This window comes from Tyto alba, unplaced genomic scaffold (genome assembly GCF_018691265.1).
Source record: "Tyto alba isolate M040663 unplaced genomic scaffold, T.alba_DEE_v4.0 Super-Scaffold_48, whole genome shotgun sequence".
In the NCBI taxonomy this organism is placed as follows: Eukaryota; Metazoa; Chordata; class Aves; order Strigiformes; family Tytonidae; genus Tyto; species Tyto alba.
The window spans coordinates 2,013,541-2,038,932 of record NW_024881324.1 but is presented as its reverse complement, the minus strand read 5'-3'; the positions used below and the strand labels follow the sequence as shown (position 1 = coordinate 2,038,932).

The 25,392-nt window shown below is 47.4% G+C and overlaps 1 protein-coding gene across 7 annotated transcripts in view; it reads right to left on the bottom strand.

Moving 5' to 3' along the window:
* NFATC1 (nuclear factor of activated T cells 1) overlaps positions 1 to 25,392 on the bottom strand; it is a 113,553-nt gene that overhangs the window by 81,155 nt on the left and 7,006 nt on the right. For all 7 annotated transcript variants that reach the window (XM_042806845.1, XM_042806847.1, XM_042806849.1 and 4 more), the window contains exons 2-3: positions 22,440 to 23,538; positions 13,289 to 13,448 (exon numbers count right to left, since the gene is read on the bottom strand). In XM_042806845.1, coding sequence (XP_042662779.1) covers positions 13,289 to 13,448; positions 22,440 to 23,538 — 1,259 coding nt within the window. The remainder of the gene's footprint in view (positions 1 to 13,288; positions 13,449 to 22,439; positions 23,539 to 25,392) is intronic.

Here is a 25,392-nt window from a genome sequence, read left to right as displayed (position 1 = left end):
GTGGGCAGAAGGTGGGCACGGCTGGGAGACGACGGACACTCTACCAGCTCCACCCCAGCCTCCCTGCCCGTGCCTGAGATGGGACCAATAACCCTTCCCTCTCTCAGAGGAAAGGTGCTGCACGGATCGACTCATTCCTGTGCAAAGGCTGCAGCAGCCTCCCCTGCCCCGGTCCCAGCAGCGCTCCCCAGCTCAGCTCTGGAGCACATGGGAAATTCTGGAGCAGCGTCAGGTACATTCTGGGTGGCCTTGTTGTTTCAAAACTGGAGTGCATGTTAAAATCGTAATAAAAAGGCAGTGCTCTTGCTAATGTTAATTTCTATGCTAAATTCAAACTTATATTACATACCTTTCAAATAGAAAAAGGGAAAAGAGCATTCACTAATAACTAGAGAGTCGAGAGGCCAGATTTTTCTTTATTTTATTTATGTTCTTTTACTCAACACTGGAGGAAGAGAAGAATGCTTTGACTCACTAGACGATTTTCCTAAAAACATCTGCTATTACAACTAGCCTTCTAGGTTAATGCTGCCCTGTGATTAGAGCAACTACCCATGTAAAATCTATTTGGGGCTACCAACACTGCAGAGCCATAGCCCAGCGCCAGCATCCCCACCGCACTGTCTCGCTCTTTGCAAAACCTCTCCAACCTGCCTCCATTTCATGTAGGGCTCTTGCAGCTAGCAGTGGGGCTATGTCAGTTCACATATTTTAAGGTTTTCCTCACAACCGGGAGGGATTAGAAAATGAGGCTTTGATGTGTTCAGGACATGTGCTTGAGATTACTTGTGTACCTAGATGCTAGCACATGTGCCTGCAAGTTGTGGTCTAAATCTGTCCCTGGCAACTCATGTTTGCAGCGATGGGTGGAGTTCATGTAAAATTCTATTACTGTATACCATTTTGTAGTCAATAATACTCTATAACCTATATTAAGTAACAATATTTGAGTCTGTATCGAGTCTAATTGATTATATTACTGCAAATAAGAGCCAAGACACATAAGGCCCACATAATGAAAATAACAACATTGCAAAACAAGTGTTTGAAAATTCATTTGAAAGCCATTTGGAAGATTATTGCAGGATTATTAAGGATTATTGATGAATAAATGCCATCTACATATAATTTTTTTCAAAAAGAAAAAAAAAGCTGCACATTCCAAGCCATTTTATGAATTCCTGCATATATAGGGAGAGATTTACATCTTTTATGTAGCTTTTTTTTTTTTTTTAATTCTGAGATGACAGGCATTAGCTAAATACAGTTATACATATAAACACGACTGCTCCACAATGTATTGGTTTTTCAAGCAGACCAAATGCTCTCTGTAGCACAGGAGGTGTTACAAGATCTTAATACAGAGTTCTGCAAAGAGCGGCAGGACTCATGGCTTTTGCCTTCTTTTCAACAAGTGTTATCTTCTGTAGACTTCTCCAAGGCAAAAAACCAAACCCATACCAGTACCCTTCTTCAGTACTTCACAACTCTTAGATGTGCTACTCCTCTTCAAGTCAATGAGAGCTTTACAGCTAAATCTAACCGTGCATGCTTTGCCAATTTTCTCTGGCGTTTTTCTCCTAGAAATGCAGGCACTTGGTACATATATAGCAGTGAGACTGTATTAAAAGCCACAGCAGGTGGAAAATAATACAGCCCAGGGAAGTTTTTGTTTTTAACTCTCCTCACAATCAAAGCTATGCACAAAGCACAATGAGGCACAGTAAATAAAGACATTTCACACAGACAAGCACGAAAATCTTCCAAAACAAAGAAAATTAAATTATCTTTCAACTGAAGAACACACTGCAGTGAAAGACTAAATGAGCGATTCTAATTAAAACCATGCTGTGAATCTTCTACTTTCCACCACGAAAAAAAAAAAAATAAAAAAAAATCAGCTAGTGTTTGTGCATGTACAGTCACCCTCGAAAACCAGTCAAGCAGCTTTCCAGCCAAACAATGCAAGACGCAGCATCTCAGAGCTACAAAACATATTGGAATGATTTCCATAGCAATCATAACAACAGCATGCCAGGCCAGGATCTGGGGGGGGGGGGGGGGGGGATAATGGGGGGTGGCGGCGGGAGCTCGGCCCCTCAGCGGTCCCGGTGCTGCCCACGGTGCCGGGCACGCCATGGCAGCACCCGTGCAGCGCCCGGCCCCGCGGCCGCATCCAGCACCCTGCGGGTGCCTGCTGCCCCGCTCGCCGGTGCTCGCTTCGGTCAGGTCCCGTCCGAACCAGCCGCTCGCATCCCTTCCTCCGCCGCCCCGCGCTCCTAAGCGAAGCGTTCGGTCCCCGCGACAGGCGAGCTGCGGCGCTGGGAGTCCTGGCCCCGGGGCCAGCACAGGCAACGCCACGCAAGCCCGGCTCAACCTTCTCAATCCTGACGTGCCGCCACCGCCTCGGGCTCAGGTCTCCCTCCTTGCCGCGCTAAATCGGGCAGCGGCCCCACGCGAAAACGTTAGGAGGGGGGGAGGATGAAAACTTGGGACTAACCCTTTGCGCCTGAGCTGCGCCTGGGCTTCACGTGCGGCTTGGCTCTGAGCAGCTCTCCAGAAATGAAACGTGATCTCTCTTCCAACCTGCTCCCGTCCAGCTACTTATCTACTCGCCCAGCCACGATCTGCTGCGGGCCTCCCGAATGTTAGCCGCTGTCCTGTCACAGGCAGCGAGCCGAGGGGACAGGAACGGGCGGCTTATTAACTACAGCGAATATGGGCGTCCGTGTCCTGCGCAGAATGCACATGATGTGCTGATATTGCTATTCTGATGCAGGTGCGGGGACAGGAACTCGCTAAATATAGCAGGCTTCAGTGACCAGTCTAAATTACAGCCTTAAACGACATGAAGAAAGGCACAGTTTGCCCAAAGACAGAGGAAAGTAATGGGAAGATTTTGGACGGTGATGGGAAGTTTGGCTCTAGCATCATTGCGCCTGACTTGCTATCAAGACATACAGTAAAAGCTTCCGAGACATGGGGACTTCATGCCCATTGGATGTGGGCAGGCATAATGGTGTTGGAACAACAAAAAAAAAAGACGCAATCATCCTAAGGGATCCCCAAATCAAAGGGACCAGAGGCAGAGGCAAAGGAGGATCCTGTTAACAGCAGTCACCTGAAAACCATCAGAAGAAAACAGCTACATGGGGGGAACCTGCAACCGATGGCCAAAGCGCATCGGATTTTTAAGAGGGAAACCCCATCAGCTCTCCTGCAAAGCAGCAAAGAGGTCTGCAAGAACTGAGTGCGGATTTGGCAACTCGCTCCCCTTTTCCATGCTATTTTCGGGCGGCTGGCAGCCCCACGTGCGCCACCCAACCGCTGGTCACACCCACACAAGGCAGTGAAAGTGTCTTAATCCACATCTCCCACCTGAGGAGCCTGAGTGACAGTGAGTGATGCAATGAATTGCCAGTTGATCAATGTGCCCTTGCTTGGCAGAAAACTTAAGCACATGTCCAACCTTCAATCCCACTTTGTGAAAATTTAAGGATGTACGTAAGTGCTCTGTCGCACTGTAACAGAAAGATCACCCTGCTCAATCTTTTTCACATTTTCCCCCTTACGTTACACAGAACTGGACCAGCAATATTTTTACATGAGTACGATTACAAGCGGTATTGGAGGAGCTCCCTTTCTGGTGAGGACGATGGGATTTTGCCAGGATTCATATTTGGCAGTAACACTGTGTTATCAGTGGCCCAAAGAGCAAAAGTCATTGAGGGGGACTTTGGTGTCTGTAACTGAAGTGCCGAGGAACTCCCAAAAACATACCCACCTTGCGCCTGCAAGTGTTGTTTACTGCTTTGAACAGGGCTGTGTTTGAAACCTAAGCAGTAGACTTTTAAATCCCAATGTATATCATGTCTGTACCAAAACGCAAAAAAAAAAAAAGAAAAAAACAACCAAAAGCAGGAGTTCCTCTGCTTTATTGGGTATTGAAACATTAAAAACAGGTGTTTTAAAACTGTATTACAAATCTGTCTGCAATCTGTATTATTTTTACCATGTGCAAGTAAATTGATCACTAGTGTGTTTCAACTGTTTCAGTGAAAATAGGCAACTCCTGCTAAATTATTCCTTAAACATGTGGAGGGAGGAGAAAGTTTATTTGATTTTGCTGCACTGACAGCATGCAACATATTTTACTTATGTGTATGTATATAGCAGATGCTGTAATGGATCATCTCCCTTTCACAGCACGTATCAAAGAAGATCTCGAGCTATTCTTCACAAGGAAAGAAATGATAAAACCCTGCTCATAATGAAAGCTGCAACGTACTTCAAGAGAGCAACTGAGTAATTTGAGACCATATTTTCCACTGATTCAGCCTCTTAGTTGGAACAATGACTGATTAAAATGGAAAATCTATATTATGAACACAAATACTGACATTCCAGATTACAAGGTATGTTACGCATGTGATGGTTTTTCTCTTCTTACTTATAAAAATTAGAAAACCCAGAAATTATTTCAGTTGAGTTACACTGGTGTGAAAGTGATCTGAAACACAAACTGGCCCCCAGTATATCTTCATACAGAATGCACACTGTGTAATTTTCACTATATATATGTTTTATGTAATTTGGAGCACCAAAAAGAAAAAAAAAAAAAAAAAAAAAAGAAGTTTGCCCTGTGATATTACTTTTAGGAATAGAGGACAGATGTCTAGTTGCCAAAGCAGACTTGTAAAAAATTAATCACCTGCCTCATGCAGGTTAGCAGTATTTGGCAGGTAGGTTAGCTCAGCTCATAATGAAGCATCTGGCTTTTGGTAAAGCTGCATTTTAATTTTAACTGTGTTTCATTTCAGCTTTTGGGCGCATGTCAACACACAATAATCTGACAAGTCTGGAGCAGATTTCCTGATTGGTAACTTTGGTGTAGGTCTTCTCAACTGCAACCAAAACTAAGTCAAGTAACAACTGTGGTTCACACCCAGACCACAGCCTCACGTATCACCTAAGCCTCCCTGTAAAGCCATTTTAAACCCAGTCATCAACATCTTACCCATCCACGGTCTTATTTTCTTAAAGACAGCTAAGTTGTCTAAGAGTCAGCAAAGTCCTAAGTATGTGCTTGAATTAAGCAGGCTAGACAGACTGACTTCAGGAGTGCCCCAATACTGCTTTGAATGTGGTTTGGGTTTGAGGGAGATTTTTTTGTAACTGAGGCCTGGTAATTTGAGGCAAGCACAAGGTCTACCTGTGTCGGTACTTTTCCTTAGAAAAGTGGGTAGCTGTTTGTGGCACTACTGCTAGCCTCTTTTGGCTAACCAGAACCAGCAGCTCCTTCTCAGATGCTGGGAGGGCAGAAAAAGAGCTGCTGAAGCTCAAGAGTGGTCTGCAGAACTGCATCCTTCTGATTCCGTCACTGTGTCCCCCGATGCATGCATTTTCAGTGAAAGGGTGCCTCTACCACAAATTTAGGGGAAACCCCACACACACCACCACTACCAATTGTCCTTGTGAGAAAACAACCATTATGCAGAGGCAGGGGCCATCTTTTAACACCGATACCTCAGGCATTCGAATAAAGTTCCCAAAAGACAAAGATCTATTAGAGCATGGATTAAGCCATTACCAATTTTTGTTTTTATATTATGACCATTTTTTAAGCTTTCAAATGTGCCAAAACCCTCAGGAATCTCGCTGGCTGTTGTTTTTTTCTTCTTGCATCATTTAAGCTGAACCATTTCTTCATAATACTTCTTTTAAAAAGAGATGTAAGAGAGAACAGATCACACTACGGGCTCCTGAGCTCTAGCAGATATTGACAGAGAGTACAAAGGAAGGAACTGGGAACATTTAGCTCCGTAAGCACATTTGCAGCAGCCTCACTTGCAGTACCACAAACGTCTTTGCCAGGCTGCTGCAGCTTGTGCAGGTACTTTTCTAGCACACCACTGCAAAGAAATAACCTATTTCAAGCGCTGATTGTATTAATTTTTTTTGTTTCCATCTTCATTGAACACCATCCACTGATAGGGCCCAAAAACACACTTGCACTTGATTAGGTTATGTAGGAAAAAAAAAAAAAAAAAAAAAAAAAGGCAAAGGGGATTTTTCTTATCTTGCTTGGGACCTAACCGCTTGTGGGAAAGGGGAATGGCAACTTGTAGAAAGAAAGAAGATTTGGAGACAGAGCAAGACACATGGCATCTGCAACTTTCAGCAGGAATGATGCAATATTAAGCAGGGGGCAAAAAGGATGGAAAGAACAAAAAAAATCATAGCACTCCAACAGTCAAGAATGAGTCCTGATTCCTCCCTGGAGAGCAGCAATACACGTTTTTGAGGTATGCTTCCAAAATAATGATGAATCGCCCTTTCAGACAGTGTGCAGAAAAAGCTCTGTCCACACTGCAAACAATTCACTGGGTGAAGGATGCAGCATGAGGCATGAGGACAAAGTAAATGAGGAGTAAGAGACAAAAGACTACTACATTTATGTTCTGTCCTTCTTGTTCTTGCAGAGACTTCCACCACATTGTTTCCAGACACTCGGGGTGACTGTGCTGCTGGTCACCAAAACCAGCTGGACAAGGGAGGCAGAAAGGACGGCTCACTGAGCAGTGGTGGAGATAAAGATGACTCCTCTGCTTCCTTCCTAGGTCCAACCTAGGAGGTCTTTGCCTTATCAACCACCACCTGGAGACAGCTAAAAGATACCCCACACAGCGAGAGCAATGCCACCGACTCCCCTGTCGCAAAGGACGAGGCAGAAAGGAAACCGGGAGAGGCCGGGGAAGAGGAAAGCTGGGAGCTGATATCACCATCCCTTTTCCTGAGGGGACGGAGGCAGAAATGGGGGAAGAATGGGAATGCTGTCCACCCCCTCCTCCCTCAAGGCCACCACTGACTTCTGCTTTGCCAGCAGCCAGCGAGTCCAAACTTCAGGCAAACCTAGGACGCTGGGCTAAATCCTTTGGGCTGGAAAGCCAGATTGAATATCCCGGGATCCTAACAGCTGGGATTTGTACTGCGGCCTCTGTCAGGCCGAGCGTGGGTGAGGTATCGATTTTAAAGGAGAGCAGAGTGCATCCCCCAGGCTCTGGCTGGTGGAAATTTTGTTTTTCATTTGGAAAGAGCTGTTGCGCCAAACAGCAGAGGCCTGTCCCCAGGACTGCTCATAAATCAGAGCTGAATTTGCATTTCCAGGGTCGTGAAGTCGTCACTGGCAGGCAGCAGCACTCTTTCCAGAACGGCTCCCTTCTGGACTCGGCCCTTCTCAGGGAGGCCATCAGCTCCCTGCACGGCTGTGCCTGTGGAGCTGCCCTGTGGGACCAACTTCATGTGAAATACCAAAAAAGAGAAACTCCCCCTTCCCAAAATACAACCTTCTAACAACGAAAAAAGGTGATAAAAAGCTTTCAGTGGGCTTTCTTCCATTTGTTGGATTTATAGAAGCGATAGCAGCCTTAAAACATCTGCCAAACCATTCTACTTTTCAGTTTTGATTATCTGACTGCTAGTTGGAGGTTAGCTTTAACTATACAGATGCAAGAAGTGAGAACGCCATTCAGCTTAGATTTATTCTTAAGAAGTACCGGCTGTCTAATACGAGGCTATAAAATGTAGGCTCCCTGTCTGGTTTGTTGTATGGTTGCATGGCTTTGTGCTATTAATTGCAACCTGGCTAACAGGTGCTTGCCAATGCCTTTATACCCTCAGCATAAGAAAGGATTGTATTTCCATCTGGATAAAAGGGTGACGCTGACTTCTAAAAAGAATTTAAGAGCAACTCAGAGAGGAAGTCCACTGTGGCATGACAAGTTGAATCACTGCTTACTAACGAGAATATGCCCTCTTCTCTGCTCTGACAGACCCAGAGAGGGAAGGGGAAAGCGGCTAACACGACTTTTTCCGCATTCACTCCTCTCAGTCAGGTGTCAGATGGCCATGAGCTGGACCCACCGGGGACCCTTCTCCTTCCAATTCCCTTGACTCACCCAGCAATGCTGGCAGCCCTGTTGTTTAAAACAAACTTGCAGCACCGGGGGACCCCTACCGAGAAAACCTCTGACACATGCACTGCAGGTAGATGAGAAGTCCCACGCTACGTGCCTTCAAATTAACCACGGGCTCACTCATGCTGGGCAGCACCACAGCGCTGCTGCGAAGGTCTTGCTCCGCTCAGCCTGGAAGAGCCTTCCTCTCAGCTTCCTTATCCTTTCATCTCCCCCCTGTCACCAGTGGTGAACACCTCTTTCCAGTCTCTTCCTTTAGCTCTTCATTCCTCTCTTCTTCCCATTTTGCCTTCCATGTAACTGCACAATCCTGCTACCTCACGCTGTCAACTTCTGTGCAAAGCTGGGCACGTGAGAGGTGCTATATGAGACTGTGACGTTAAAACATAAAGCCCCAACCTCAGTGCCCTCTGGACTGACTGCTGCCCCCTGAAGTTACCAGTGCTTTGATTGACAAGGCTTTCTATTCCCTCGGGCCTTTACAAAAGGTATTCATAGCTCTTGGGAAGATGAAAGGACTCTAATAGATAGCTGTGGTGGCCAGCACCTCAACCTGGACTACCTGAGCTTGTTATCCAAAAGCAACAATACCAACAGATCCATGGATCAAACAACCATGAAGCGAACAATAACACGCTCCATGTGTTACTGGGGTGCACAAATAGCTCAGAGGCATGTTGGTGACTAATTAGGGTGATGTGGAGATGTACAAAAATATTGAAGCAGCAATTGCTTTAGAGAAGAGCTTGACACTTGTTAGTCATAAGGGGATTTAAAAATCCCAACATATGCCTCAAGGCCTTTGAAAATTGGACCCAAAATGCCTACTTGAGATCTTGTCGGGAAACGACGCAGCCAACTCCTGTGAGCAAGTCTCCTGGCACAGACAACATTTTGACTATGCAAATTACCAGACGAATCACTGTGTTTTGCCTGTAAAACGAGGGAGTTCAGACTATGCATCTGTTCACAGGCTCAGATCAAATTCTGTATTGGAGCGCACAAGCCATACACAACCTCTACTATCTCACTGCAAAGTGATATGGTGAAAGGCAAGGCAGCGTTCACTGTATCTTCAATATTAACTTATTCTTCCAAGGGGAAAATAAATTCTGGTTAGTACCGGTTACCTAGCTAAAAAAATTAAAACCCCCACAACTCCTTTTCTCTCCTTTTTCTAATCAATTTATCTACCCCACGTCAAGACTGATCTGGAAGAAAATTCCTGGCATATTTTGTGTCAAAAAACTGAATAATAATCATGACTTTTAAAAGTGCTTACTAGACTACTTTGTGCATTTGAGTATTTTCTTTCACCATTTACTCCAGTCTTCCATGGGAGTACATCATACCCTTTAATTAAACATTCTTGGGTATTTGGATTTTATCTCACAGATATACCGCACCCTGCTTGTAAAAATTCCATCTCAGGGAGCCAAAGTGCTTGACTTATTCCAAAGATGAGTTATTAATTAGAGTATCTGTAGACCATACATTTATAATCTGGTGCCATCCTTCCTCAGGGAGCCCAAACTTTTATCTGCCAGATTATTTACCTGGAGCTGAAACAGAGCCATCGCTGGCTGGAATGTCATCCCCATCTTGTGCAACTCCTCACCACCACTCTCAAAATGAAGAATGGGAGATAGGTCCAAACAGAGGATGTTTTTAAGATGTTCTAGATGTAAGCCCCTTGAATTAAATTCACCTCACTTAAAATATGGCTGCAGCTCTCTAACTGGGTTTCCTGCAGTCCTCATTCCCTTCAACTTGCTTCGTTCAGAGAAATCCTCACCCTAGCCGTGAACTCCTGCAAACGCGGAGGTGCCAGCAGGATGCTAACAGGCGTGATTTTGCTCCCCAAAGCGGTCCCGGATTTCACCCTCAGCTGGCACGGTGTGCAGCATCGCAACACCCAGTGCCAGCGGGGGCACCGGCCCCCCGTTCTGCCTTGGAGAGGGGAGTACTCCGGCCTGAAATCACCGAAGGCAATGACAACTCGCAAAACACTTCCCTGAGCCGAGGGGTAGAAGCTGGTGCCAGCCGTGAGCTCACCAGCACCGCTCGCCTGCCAATCTTCCGCAGCATTTTCAGCTCGCTAGGTGTGCCGGCTCATCCCACTCTCAAAATGTTTAAGCAATCGAGAACAGCAATAGCTTGGGGCTGCCGCGGCAGCCAAACACCCAAACAGGCGAAGCAGAAATGTGGGAGAGAGGAATATTGCGTCACCGGGCTCATTAGCCCTCGCAGGCTACTCGAAGCGCTCAAAACCGTTTCGTTCCTCAGCGTAGAAGGGAGGGTGCAGCCATCCCGCAGAAGGAAATCCATAGGAAATCCTACTGGCATGAAATACGCCTGGGAGACAGCCCACAGGAGCCTCCAGTGAGCAAACCCCATGCAGATGATGGAGAGACAATACGGAGTGAGTGGTGCCTTCCAGCACTGGGCTGGGGCAAGACTCCGCTGGTGTGGGCAGCTGCCTGCACAGGCCAGGCTTGCCCCTTCTGTGGGCCAGCATAAACCCCGCCGGCAGCCTGCCACGCTCAGCACAGCCTGCCCTTTCCCAGGCTCAGGTTTGGGAGAGGAGAATAATCTCCAACATCAACGGGCATTCAGCACGCTGACGGGTCCCAGTGCAAAGCTCTTCGGCTTTCCATGTGGCCCGCTCCGGCTCCAGAGAAAAGTCACTGCCCTGGAGAAGTCACTAGAGCCAAGGAAAAAATTGGTCTCCAACCCTGGACTTCATCTCACACCCACGAGGGACTCCCGCCCTCCTACACCACCGCTCTCCTCACTCAGCACGCCTGCCTTGGCAAACCTTCAATTCTCGGACCTTCCACCGCCTACAAGAAGAGATGGAGCAGCAGCGAGGAAGCTAATGCTGCCTGGAAAAAAAGATAAACACGCTCCAGCTGCAGAGAAGGCAACCTCCTGGCAATCTGGCCAGGGAACCGTGCCATGAGCAGTGGATGCTTTTTGGATTTACTTCTGCTCTGCCTTAGCATGCCCTATAGATACGTGGAGGTATTAGCATGAGAAAATCTCCTGGTTTGGGAAGCAGGATACTAATGAGAGGGGGTTTGCGATGGAGGAGGAAGAGACCTCCTCTGCATTCTCCTCTTCTCAGAGGCAAAGGGGAAGAGCTTTAACAAAAGAAGAATTTAAGCAATCTCTCCCAAAGCAGCGACATAAGAAAGACCTGACTAAACACTGGGAACTATTAGAGAGAAATGCTTGATCCAAAACCTCTCACCTGAAGACACTCGGATACTGTTCCAGCTTATATCTGGGTGTGACCTTTGAAGCTCGGGTGATGTAGGGGACTGAATCAAACATGACCCAAACACCTGCAACACGATGATTCAGAGATGCACTTTACAGCTTCTGCTAGTCACTGACTTATCAGAAGTTACTCCCTAGATTTCCTCCCTCTCATTTATTTATAAGTGCTTTTGTTTTTAAAGTACTTCTTTATTTATAAGTACTTACTATTTCTCTTATAAAAAAAATAATTTATAAGTACTTTCTTTCTTTTTGGAAGTACTTTGCATCCATCCATCCAACTCTGGTCTAAGTCAGAAGCTTTTAAAAATTTCCTCAAACAGGTAACTCTGGCTGGGATGGCAATGTCAGCATGGAGAAGCTTTTTCTGGCCCTCTTTACGTTTCTGTTCTTTTTGGAGAAAAAAGGATGTTCAGGTTGTAGTAAAAGGACTGAAAAATACATTAATCCTTATTAAACCGGTAGAGCCAACTGACAGGGCTAGGACTGGCTGCTTCCTCCCCTCTCCCTTCATGCCCTTCCGCAGTTTCCTCTCCTCTCCTCTTTTCTGACACTTGTTTGTGTTTGGAGGCAGCACGCTCACTCCCGACAGACCGGGACAGGGGATGAGAGGGGAAATGTCTGGACGCATTTAGTCCAATTAAATGCTGGCATCACATTCAGTCTTTCCAAAAAGCACGTAGGAAACTTTAAACGCCAGGCTGGCCGCTGTGAATTGATGCCTCCTCGTTTACAATTCCTTGCATCGAGCCGCAAATGCAGTAAGTATTAATCGCCATCAGGCGTGTCTGCCACAAACCCCTCTTGAATATCATTCACAAATGTTCTGCTAAAACCTTTTTTGTCTTTCGGCAGATGACTTCCCTAACCCCGTGTCACTGGTGGGTTTTGGCAGAGCCAAGGAGCCAACTGTGCCTGCTGCTGACGATTCCCCTCGCTTTCCTTTTCCCGCCACCGCAGCGGCGTTTCCCTGCCCGCCGTGCCCCTCAGAGCCGCATCCGTCCTTCCCGCCGCGCGTCCGCTACCCGGGCTGTACGGCACGGAAACGGCTGCGCACGAGCCCTGCACGCCCGGTCCGCTCGGCACCTTTCGACCAGCTGGAAGAGCTGTGGCACGAACCCAAGGGGCAGCGCCTGCCTCCCTCCCACAGACAGTGCTCTGACACCCGTGGTTCCCACGGCAAGCGGGCAGCGATAAAACCTGGGCTCTGCTGCACGGGGGGGTCACTGCCCCGACAGAAGGCACTGGAAGTTTAACTTCTGGGTGAGAAAGAAGCAGCTGAGGAGGGACGAGCACAGTTGGCTCTCCCCTGCTACTTTTTGTTTTGTTTTGTTTTAAACAACTCAATCTTGTTCTTCACACTCCTGAGAAAAGTCCTTTAGAAATGAATAAGACTAGTCATATAAATGAACTAAGGGTCAGTTTACAGCGTTATTGAATTAAATGCCTTATACACAGTAACTGAAGAGTTCTGTAGAATTCACGAAACTAGATTCCGACCTCAGATGCTTTCCAGAGCGGCTGGAAGGCTTTAAGAAACTGAACAGCAGAAACTCGAAAAGCCTCGCTTTGCTCAGCATTCACTGCAACATCCAAACCAGCAACATACTTACACATTACTGCTACAGCTCTGCCCTCCAACACATGTTCGCAGCTCTCATTAGATCCGACTGCAAGTTAAGGACTAAATGTACTGGGGCACGTCCCCAGCTGATTTCAGTATAAATTGCATGTCTGGAACCTAACTGCACAGAGAGGTCCACGGTCAGCCCTTGCCAGCGGAACACTTGCTCAGTCACACACAGACAGAGCAGCAGTCCCACTGCTAAGAGCAAGTGGATGCTCTCACCTTGTTTTACTAGAAGCTTGGTCCATCCAGTTTAAAATACGCTCCAAGGCGCGCTCAGGCGCCGTAAAGCTTTGAGGACAGGAAAGAATCTCCTGTCGCTTTTCGGTCTTGGAGAAGAAAGGGTGCTCGCCACAGAGCGCCGAGCCAAACAACCTGTGCTGCTCGTTACACGGTTTGGTACCTGCACGATAGGGTGGCCCCCCGCAGATGCCTTCACAGCCCCGCGACTGCCTTCCGTCTCGTAATGAGCTCGGTGGTGGGATTTCGGCTGCACTTCAATACGCAGTTCGTAAGGTCCTGAGTGAGATGGCAGCTGCCAATCAAGGGCAGGCAGGGATGGGCTATAATGGAAAGGAAAACGTATTAAAAATTAACAACAAGTACACTATCATAAACCACAAGCAACCAGGACTATTACTTTAGAGACTGAGTTTCGCAGTTCATCCTTCACCATCTTACATTTAAAATTTCATCGATATGGATAATGCCACGACAGAAGTAATTTAGAAGGTAATGGTTATTTTATGAAGATGTATGGTTTGAGTATATCTGATGGCCCAGATGCTCTCCGATTCATAAACAAAATGGAAAAATGTTAAGACACGGCTTACGAATATCTTAATATATCGATTCTCGAACCAAAATGAGAAAGGTAGGCAGAAAGATGCAGAGGAATTTAAGGAAGAGGATTTCTGTTGCGAAAGTGAATGTCAAACCAGCTCTGAAGGAGTTCTGCATTTGATTCCGACAAATCTGCCCGGTTTACAGGGGGCAGAAAGAAGAGAAACAGCCACTTCCCAGCTTCCTTCTCAACATAAAACACGTCAGAGAGTCTCAAAGTGAAGCTGATCTCTTTCTGGTTCATGCACTGCAAGGGAGCAAGCTCTGAAGTCAGAAATTGCTTACAAATCCTACTAATGATGATGCACAAGCCCAAGGAAAATCCAGCTTGCTCTTCCGGCCGTGTATTGACTCTGCAATTAACTAAAATATTAAGGACTCATTACCATCACCCAAGCAAGCAGGCCTGACAGCATGCGATGGTGGAGAAGTGTCATTCTTATAAACCCACTTCCAGTGTAAAACCACACTTGAAAATACTCATCAGAGCCTGGCTGTAAGAAATGCCAAGTTGACACTTTGGGTTGAAAAAAAAAAAAATGAAAAAGAAACAAACAAGCACTGTAGAAACAGTAGGCCTGAGACAAACTTATTGATCTTAAAATCGAAGCAAAAAGCTTCACGATGAAAACACTAATTTTGTATATCGTATATTCCTCCCTTTGGTGAATTCTCCTCACCAGGTGTCCTTCAAACGCCTTTCCAAGTAGTTAAATGGCACGACCACAACATACTACCCTGCCCTCTCACATCGAACTTTATTATCTCTCACATCAGCTTGCAGAAGACGACCAGCATGCAAAAAATCCGCGGGCCGGGGCTACTACCATCGCGAGCGGGCTCGTCTCCCCACAGCGTGCGGAGGAGGAAGCTCAAGGGCCAGTTCGCTCTGGCCCCAGCCTGGGATTCACCAGCTCCCCGCCCCGCTGCTCCGGCCCTGCTGCAAGGACAGGCTGAGCACATGAATCACGGCTGAGATGGAAAGGAGGCAGAAGAGCTTCCCCACCGAATATTGCGTTTTACCGTCCCAGCGACCCACACACCAGCGGCTCCTCAAGCATGAGAGCTCTCACATCCCCCCAAAGCATCCCTGCTGTCTCCCGCTGCAGGACAGAGACTTCACCCACTTGCACCAGCTTTTTTTTTTAAGGGCTTCTCCAGCCCTTTATCCCCAGCATATTTAACTCATATCTGCTAGTGCACATCTGCACATACGCTGATGGGATGGCCAGGTGGTGCTACATTTCTCTACATTATCTTTCCTCCCCGCTTATAACTTTGAGCCCTGTGGTTTGAATGCCTACAGACATGCGCTGTGGGCCTTTCAGGGGTCAGCTGGAGCCAACGTCCCAGCCCTGGGTGAGGACCAGGCCCACCGTCCCTCCCTGGGCCACCCCCTGCTACCCCAGCACGGCTTGCTGGCGAGTCGCAGGCTCCGAACTTCCAGCTACTCCATTCTCCAGCCCTCAGGACACGGAGCATCCTCAAAAATAACAGAGGGGGAGAGGAGAAAGCAGCTATACAGCTCCCAGCTGGCCCAAGAGGGAGCTGATCCAAAGGAAAGATGCCTCTGTGAGGGCTCCCAGCTCCCACGAATAGCTGGATCCAGGAGACAGTGGGGCACTCTCTGCAGAGGCAAGACCCTGCCAGGGACAAATCCTGAATTTGGCTATCCCCCCACCCAGCACGGGAGCCCCAGCCTTGGATAAAGGCAGGATACTTTGTCTTCTCAGCTCCTGTGCAAACGTTTCCCCCAAAATGGCCATGGCCCACCCTGGGGGCGAAGAGAAGCTCTTCTGCTACTAGACACACAAAGAATGAAGAGATGGCAAAAAATTACAGGCAATTGGCCGTTGTATACAGCCACTACTCTTTGCCTAGCATGTTAGGTACACATACTTTAGTCTGAAAAAGTCTCCAAAAGAAAAAAAAATTCTGGATAAACTGTATTTGACTAATGATAAATGACAAAGAGCAGAGCAAAACAGCTGTGTCTCTCCTAGTGATGATCAGCACACATTTTTAAACAGATGTTTCTGGTTTTAAGTAAATTCTCACTTGATGGGTCTTTTTTTTTTTTTTTTTTTTCCTGAGGACACATCTATCAGATTAGAAATTTTTAACACTTAATTAAAAAGGACAACTCTGACCAGCAGCATATAACCCTCAAGTGAAGAGTGATTTAGTGATTTTTTTTTTTTTTAAGATACATGGAAGCAATGGTTCCATAACTAATGACATCTCTTCAAAAAAAAAAAAAAAAAACACACACACAAAAAAAAAAAAAAAAAACCACAAAGAAAAAACCCCTTCAAATCAGCACCTGAAAATGTCAGTATAATTAAGTTGTAAAATTCACGTTCTCAAATAAAGCCTGAAAATAAAAATACAGTGTGCTGGTAGCCTGCAATCTGTCATCGAAATTCCAAAATACCACCTGCCCAATTATAAATTGACAATTAATGGCAGTTTTCCTGATAAAGGAAGCAGAGTGATGCATTTAACAGTGTCATGGGCTGGGGCTGTCAGAGCTATTTCCTATGTCAGGTTATCTTCATCATGCACTTAATTTCCTGCAGCTAAACGTGGTTAAAGGAAAAAGTCACCAAGCAAATGGTGTAGTGGTAAAATCAAATCTGGTTGCTGCAAAGAAACCTTATCAATTTGAAAAGGCCCAAACTACCTCATCTCACTGGCATCACACGGAGGGGAGAAGAACCCCCCCACAGGGGTCAAAAAGAGAAATTAAAGGTCTTCACACAGTCTTCCTATCACATATACATCAGTGCATTTCCCTCAGATCAAATTTTCCACCAACTCAAAACTTATCCCATTCCTTTCTACGCCACAATAAATCTAACTGTAGTCTTCCTAAATGCTGTAATGAGACATGGTTGCTTCAAGGTGGGTTCACAAAACCTGGTGTGAGGCTGTAGAAAACTCGCCCAATGTAACTCCGTCCTACATAAATCAGATTACAAAACCGATGAATAGTGATTTATTTTGCATACACCAGATACACAATATGATTAAATCAAAAACAGATTATCCAGTCTGGCTGACTTCTGCCTTTAGCAGAAAGATTTATCAAGTTACAAAAAAAAAAAAAGAAAAAAAAAAAGAAAAAAAAAAGATACTAAGCAGCACACTGGAATATAGACAGGGAGGAAACAAAGCCAAAAACTTCTACTAAACTTTGCAAAGGTGTTTAAGCCCCATTGTCACATGACTACTCTGCATTTGGGAATTAAATTACCATTACCATTACACTGCCTGGAGCAGCAGGCTGGTAAGGGGCTCTCAGTGCCCCAAATAAAGCCAGGGACTGAGCAGGAGTGTGGCCAGAGACTGGGTGCCCTGCGCTAAACTTATTTTTTTTCTAGCAAGGAGTGTTCCTGTAGAAACAAAAACATAAACTAGAGAAACCACAGGGCTGCTGAAACTTTTACTAGGCTGCTAGCTTGCCCCTGCTCCAACTGTGCACCAAATGCAAATATGGTTATAATTTATTATTTATTGCCCGTGTCTCACATTGAAGCTTATGCCTGTTAAAGATTTTTTTGAAGAGTAAGAAAACAACAGTGATGCCTACGTGTCCACCAACCTGACTGCGACCAGAAAAATATACCTGCTTTATATTTCACCTTTGAGTTAATGTGGGTAGATTTTGCTCTTTTTTTTTTTTTTTTTTTAATTTCCTGTCTGACAATTGAGCAATCTGGCTGCGAGCTGTTAAAATAGATGCTGCGTCCCACCCCAGACTTGGCTGTATTTTGCTGGTATGCGGAGCAAGTAGCTCCTTCGTGGAGTGCATGCGGCGCACTGGAATTCCTCACACTGAGGTCTGAAAATGCAAGGCGTCGACAGACTCCCAGATCATACTTAACACGACTGCCCTAAAATTTCACATTCAGAGGTCAATTTGCATCGGAAATTTTGCATTTGTTGGTTTAGGGAAAGAACAAGAAACCATTGCCGTGGGAATTGGAGATAACAAGTGGCTGGCATCGCATCTCTGCTCATTCTGAATTTAGAATCACCGGGTGCTAAAACGAGATGATGAAGGAAGGCCATTAGTAAGATGCTCACAGGGGCGTTTGAATGAACTGAAAAACCGTGGGGAGAAAGTGTGGGGAGGATTAAATCAAACAAACAAACAAACAAAAGATCAGTTTACTGAGACAGGCTTCCAAGCAGCCTTCAGCCTTCTGGTACAGCAACCTAACGTAATCAAAAGCCGCTGCTGCCTGGTGGCAAACTGAACTTGTCAAAGCATCTAAATATCCCCATCCAGCACGAACATAGCAGGAGAGAGGGAAAAAAAGGTTAGAGGTACTGCGGGCTCTTCCCTGCCCGCTCCCCCTACCCCTCAATTAACAGTAACGAGTCCCGGGAGACGGTCAACCGACACAGAGCCACAAGTCCCCATGTCGCTGGGTCCTGCCCAGACAGCCCTGCCTTTTGTCTGTGGAACTTCCTCCCGCCTGCCATAAACACACAGGTCAGCAAATCCGGTGCTGCTGCAGCCGTGACTATCTCAAGGCAGCTGGTGCCCTTTTCCACCTTCAGAAAACCCCAATTTCTTGAGAAACTCAACTTCTCCCAAGTAAGGTTGTCCTCTCTATCTCATCATCTGGACCAAAACCTCTATTAATAAAAAAAAAAAAAAAAAAAGCAGCTGAAAGGTTCACAAACCAAAAGAAGGAAAAAATACACAACATTATTTTAAAAATCACGATTTTTAAGGAAATCATATATTTTGGGGCCTCAATGAATGATTTTTGCATGCTTGAATTTAATACTGTCACTGGCACAAAAGTAGAATCTAAAAAATCCACAGAAAATAAACAAGCCCATTGATGCAGATAAAAGCCAACTGTGCTTTTGCAACTGGTAGACAGGTATCCAGCTCTACCTTCTCTGGGTGCAAACTACAGCCTTCACATGTAAAACTACCTGACCTCATGCCTCTGAGGTCAAGAACACACATGTATATTTTTGAGGTTGAAAAAGAGACAGCAGCTAAAGAAAATGTGGCTTTCAACGGTTAAAAAGAATAAGCTGTACAAGAAAATACCGTAGGGAGATTTATAAGCCACCTGGAACTGGGTGCCTATTCCTGGAAGCTCCTTTTGGTGTGGTAGACCTCACACATGCCATATGCCCAACCAACAAACCCAACCATTTCTTTTCTCCCCTCCCCCGGAAAAAAACACTGTATTTAATGAAAACTCAAGTGTTACAGGCCAACATGCTTCTTGGATTAAACTGATGACACTTGAAATAACTACAATGCATCGCTTTCCCGTGAGTAAGACACTGTCTCTAGGAAATTTCAGGTTGCGTTTAGTCAAATACAGTAGCTAAAGAGGAAGTAATAAAAAATGTGTATGATACTTAGAAATCCGGCACTTTTGTGAGTGCCTATACATATTTTTTTTCTAATATAGTATGACTTGGGACATGCTATAGAGCAGGTAAAAAATAAAAATGGGATTTTAGTTTTGGAAATAGTAACACTGCCCCCATACCCGAGGGCAGAAGGCCAGTCCTGTCCTTCCATTTTGGCTTTGCCATTCTTGCCCATGAGAGACTCTGCATTCCACAGCACTGAGGAGTGACGGAGAAATGTCAGAGAAAGGGACGCGCCTGAGACAGCAAGGGCTTGTGGAACACAGAGCATCATCACCTGCTCATCCAGTAACTGCCTGCCACTGTGCTTCTTTTTAAATTATTTGCTACATCAACTGTAAAAGAGGGTCTACAGATGGAAACTTCTTGCATTTGAGTGAGACAGCACCAATGCATAAATACTGAAATAAGAACTTGGAGCTAAAAGCTAAAGCAGAGTTTCACAAAGACCTTCTCTCGACTCTCTGCGTAACGATTTACCTCCAGTAGTAGGTCTCTAGGCAGACTGGTCCATGTAGGTAACCCCGTTGGATCTGGAAAAAGTACAATTCCCATCGCTACCTCGGGGCTTGTTCCAAAGCTTCCCTGGAAAAATCTCTGCTCAATCTCTAAATATTTTGTAAGTCCAAAGTTTTGGCACGAGGCCCCGGGCTGCAACCACAGCACCGCAGCCAAATTGCCAGCCGGGCCCGGGTTACCCTGTGCAGCTCCAGCCTGAGCCGCGGGGCCGGGCTCTGCCCTCCCACCCTGCCTCGCGACCCCCAGCACCCATGTGCCGAGCCCCACGCCGGGATGGAGTCACGCGTTCGGAGCCCTTGAGGGGGCACGTGTGAGCCCAAACCTGCTCGGTGCTTGGGGACCAGGATGAGCCTCCGAGCTCACGGTCCTCGTTGGCAACCAAGAGAAGCACCGAGGCACAAAGACCGTGTTTCTGTGAAGGCAGGCACTATTGTGCTCTTATCATATATTCTTACTATTCCCTTGCTCCAAGATTTGAAAAGCCTAAAGCAGATTGAGATTTAATAACAGCAAATGAAAAACATCATCAATTTTATAATCAATGCAAAAAAAAAAAAGCAGTTTCCCTCTTAGGCCGATGCCCACTATCAAACCCCAGGAAAGGCGGGCATCCCCCAGCTGGCGGCCTGCCCGAGCCTGCTCCCTCCTGCCCCCAAAGAGATGGGAACGCCAGAGAGGGAGGGAAAAAGGCATCAGTGATTTTCTGAGGCACGCTGGCTTTTGATGAAAATTGCACCGTGTATTCAGGAAGAGACAGAGGAGGTAATCAAATCTGGTTATCTCAAAATCATTATGACCGGGTAGGTTTTGGAGCCTGAGTTGTTTGTTGGAACCCACCCCTCCAGCCCTTGCGTTTGAAATAGAACAGATGTGTAACATAACAGGAAAAAAATCCAGCTCTGTTGTGACAAATTCTTAACCAATTTTTTTTGAAGGATTTAAAATAACATAGTTTCTGTTGCGTAGGCTGTGATCCTGTTGACGTCCATGCTCAGTTGCCCAGCACTTTCATATACATAAAATGAGAGGTATTTTTGGTGGAAGGAAGCATGGTCAGTGTATCTGATTGGTAAAATAACTTAAAATCACATTTCGACAGTAACTTCCAACTGCCCTAGAGCACGAGTTAATGAGATCACATGGAAACATATTGCAAACCAGGAAACATATTTTATAAGAGACCGAAACAGTGGAAAAAAATGTTAAAGACGCAACGTGATGGGGCTCTGTTTTGTGCGCTTCACCATTCCTGTTTGTGTTAGGGCACGGGCATGCCGGGTGCCTCCTGACAGCCCGCAGCAAAGCGCCCGCGGAGATAAAACCCTGTTTGGTCAAACTGTCCCAATATTGCCCTTGAAAGCTTCGGCAAAAAGCAGCCCCCGCGACGCAGAAGCCAGCCGCTGGCCTCTCTGACAAACGTGGGCTACTTGGCACTTCAGTGGAAAAACATGAAAGGCTTTTTTTTTTTAAGTAAGGGGGAAGGCTCTGAAGGATTTGCTTGGTGTAAAAGCTCCTATCCCAGCTCCGAAAGGCAGCGAGTGCCTACCTCTGGATGGCTTGGCCAGACCCAGAGGGGTTGCTGCACTTCCCAGCGCTGGACTGCGCCGGGGTCCTGCAAGGACCTTGGGCAACACAGAGAGGAGGAAGAGGAGGAGGAGAACGATGAGGAAGGGGACCACAGCGCTACATGCGGTAACACAAAGGGCCATGGACCGCTCACCCTCAGTTTTGGGAGGTGGGATGTGGCAGAGAGGTGCTGGCTGGAGAAAAGCAAGACGGGGCGGGCTGAGAGCCAGGGGATGTATCGCTAATTAAGAAATTTCAGCTACATGCCCGCTTCTTTCATTTTGAGAAAGGCAACTTTGCTGTCAAAAGCAAGAAGGCAGGTGAGGAGAAGGGTGGCCATCACAGACAGGGACTGGGAACAGCCTGCAAACTTTTGGAAAGCCAAACTCTTTTCCTGCATCACATGCTTCTGCGTATACTGCCTTTAGAAGACTTCAAAATAAAGACCATAGCTGAGACTGAAAGAGAAAGCAGTGGATGTAACTCAAATTCTGGCTATTCTGTGGTGCCTCCTACCCGGAATCCTCTCATAATAAAAAAAACGTGACCAGTACCTTGAGTATTATCAGCTGACAAGTAAGGTTTTGGTTTTTAAGCATAAAAATGGTGAGGAAGAGGGGAAAAAAGAAAATCACTGTCCAACACAGATAAGATACGAAGACTGATAGGCAGCTTTCAGATGAAGTAAAAGCTGAAATAAAGCACAAAAGAACCATATTCCTATTCTGTTTGTATTCACTGCCTATTATAAAGTGTTAAATGTAAAAGGCCCTGTAACAGCCACAATAACAAGACCATCTCTTTGTCCTGCAATAAAAGCGTACTAAGCCATGACAAACTACTGAAGTAAAGCCACGGGTTTGATGGCACCAAATTGTCCTGCTGTCTGAGGAGCTTCTGAATACCCCATTTCCAGTCTGCCTGGGCTGGGGCTCATCCCCCGGGAAGAAGATAACCAGTTACAACCCACACAGGGCCAGCTCCCAGGACAGCCTCCTGAACTTTTCGAGGCTTTCCTCGTGGTGACGCCACACCAACAACCAAGGCAGCATCACGAGACACAGCGAAGTGGAATGAGTGGATGGGCAGATCTGGCAGGAAGGAGAGACAGGAGGTGGAAGGAGGGGAAAAAAAAAAAAAAAAACAAAAAAAAAATGAAAAAGGCATGCAATAAAGATAGTACCAGCATTGCCCTCTAAGTCAGGGTTCCTTACCTCATGTAGGATGTCGGAGACAGAGACTTTGGTTTGGCCCACTGGTAGGGATGCTGTGGCACGGACAGGTACTGCTCGCAGAAGTTTCCTTTCCTGATGTGCTGAAAGCTGGAGAAGTCTTCCGGTGACAGGTCGGCAGTTGGCGATATGGTCCCGTGATCCTCGGCGGCCGGTTCGGTTTTGAGAGTCATGGACGGGGTGTGGTCGATGGCAGTCTTCCTCGACTTGATGGGAATCCCGTCGTTCATATCTATGGTGCTGTCGGTGGTGAGGGCGTTGATGGCGGCGACGATGGCGGAGCTGGTGTACTGGTTGGTGTTCCCCAGCCACGTCTCATCCGTGACGCTCACCCGCGGTGAGTTTTGCGGCGAAGGCGTGGGGGAGTGGTGGGGGGAGTAGGAGGTCTGCCGGCCGTTGAGGCTGTACTTTCTCTTGTTGCAGGGCGACGGAGGCCTGGAGTTGCGAGCCCCCAGCCAGTTCTCCTCCGTGATGCTCGTCCTGGGAGACGTCGACGGAGAGTGCCTCGGGGAACTGAGCAAAGTGCAGGCCACAATGCTGCGCTGGTAGCCCTCCTCTGGGTCGGTGGTCTTTGGAGAGACGCAGGGGGACTGCCACGGAGAGGTCTGGGGTGAAGTGTATGGATACGAGTAGTTGGACTCGTAGGAAGACGCTTCGGAGTTGCAGCTTCTGGAAGACAAGCTACTGGCTGGACTCAGGCAGGACGGGTCTCTGTACGCCTCAATGTTTGGTAAGTTCAAAGTGGCGGTGGAAGGCGACCGCTTGGCGTTCGGGATGGCCTCCTCAACCTCATCGTGGAAAAACTGGTTGTTGTTGTGATGAAGTCCCATGTAGGAAGTGATCTCAATTCTAGGGCTCTCCAGCGCTGGAGCTCCGTTAGGTCTGATGTTTGGTGGCAGGTAATACTCGGAGGCCCCGCCATCGATGTGTCCTCCGTATCCAGAAGGATGGTTTGTTGATGGAACAACTGAAATGACGGGATTTGATGTCTGAAGGCCGTGACATGGGGTTGACAATGAGGAATGCGCCACGTTTAGAGGCAAGCCAGCGTTGACATTTGAAGATGGGTAATTATAGTGTTCTGGAAAACAAACAAACAACAAAGAATGATATGAGGTGCTGCACGAATACGCTGGCTTAGTAACACACCCAGCTGGGGTGGGGGGACACGGCACAACGCCCAAAAGTGCAGCTCTCTTCAACACCCCAGCCCACAGGTGTGCCGTGCTTGGGGAGATGCTGTGGGCTATCGTCCCTGAAAATGCCACTGACTGAACAGCACAAGAGAAGCTACCTTGAGACGGGGATGTACACGGCCTGAGTTTGTCTCGAGGACACTCTTCTTATGTGAGCCTTCAGAGCTAAAAATCTGAGTCTCCAAACAACACTGCTTCAGCGCTCAGAGACGGCAGCGCTGCTCAAGAGATCTGCTTTTACGTAAGCAAGCCTAATCCTTCCCTCAAAAGTTGGAGTACACAAAAAACGCAGGACCAAAAAAAAAAAAAAAAAAAAATCAAAGTGGAGGCAGACTAAAGTGAAGAACATGATCAACTGCATTCTGTTAAAAAAATGATACACAACCAAAATTTCCATTACAGCAAGTTTCCAACTGGTTCCAGTTAACTAGGATTTTGGAATGAGGCAGATCTATTGACCTGCTCTGGTTTCTGGGACCACTTATCTTCCAGCCCAACTGGCAGAGGCCAGGTGAAGGATAAACACGGATGTCTCGCTACGCCGTGACAGCTGAAATTCCACTGAAATTGCTGGTTATTGCGCGTGCCGCGTCCAGCACTGCCCTTGGCCAACGCTCCAACCATCGCGCAGCTCCGGCCGTACGAAAGCAACGGCAGAGTCACACAGCCGGCGCGGAAAATGCCCGGATCCCACCGCAGACTTGTGCTGAGGGGCTCCCCGAGCCAGGGTGGGGGAACAGCTCGCCCTTCGTGGGCCTCCGTCCCCGCTGCGCCACGCGGACCGGCAGCTCAAAGCCTGTCAGCAGGAGAGCAGCCCTGCCTCGCCTCGCCTTGCCGCCGGCCTGCCAAAGGGGCTCCTGCGGCTCCGCTCCCCTCTCCCGGGGCTCCACCTGTGTCACTCCGTGCCACCCACTGAACACCCGTGGGTCGCGCGTGGGGAGGCGGGCAGCCCCCCAACTGAGGGCGACGTGCCCCCTGTGCTCTGGGCAGCGGTGGGATCAGGAGTCGCCAACCCCGTGCCTTGCGGTGTAGGGAGGCTCTGCATCACCAGCATGCGTGGGCCAGAGCCCCCCAGCGCCGGTACCTCTTGCCTTACTGGGAAAAGGCAGCAAAACCTTTTTAGAAAGCAAAAAGCTTTCTAAACCTCTCTCAAAAACTTTGAGCCTGGGGTAACGCTGCTCCGCAGGCTGGAAACCTGCTCCAGCTCCAGCCCCAGCTCCAGCCCCGAGCTGTGCTCTCAGCACATCAGCCTTCCTGGATCGTTTTATTACAGCAGCAGCACTTTCCTGCAGGACAGAGGGAAACTCTGTGTCCCCCCCTGGACTTTGTCCCCCTTCCCTCCCAGGGGGCAAGCTCCCTTGGCCCTCACCCTTGCCCACCTTCCCCAGGGAGACGAGGAAAGCCATCCTAATTACCGCAGCTGCTATTCCCACCGTGACCCGCTCCCCAGGAGCGCCGTGGATGCAAACAAGACTCTGAGCCAGCGCAGCCGGCTATTCTCTTTCTCTTGTTTATCAGCTCAGCCCTCTCTGGTGTCATCCTCCGGCAATCCTGCGCTCGCCTTTCTCGCCGCCGAGGCAAGCGGTCCTTAGGAAAAATTAATGTGCTGTCGCAGTTTCACAGCAACTCCACGATGCTCTGGCTGATGTATGTCATGTCAAGCAATGGTCAGGAACAATGAGCACCAACACCTTTTGAACTCAGTCTCCAGTCTGCCTTCAGAGACCGGCCATTATACT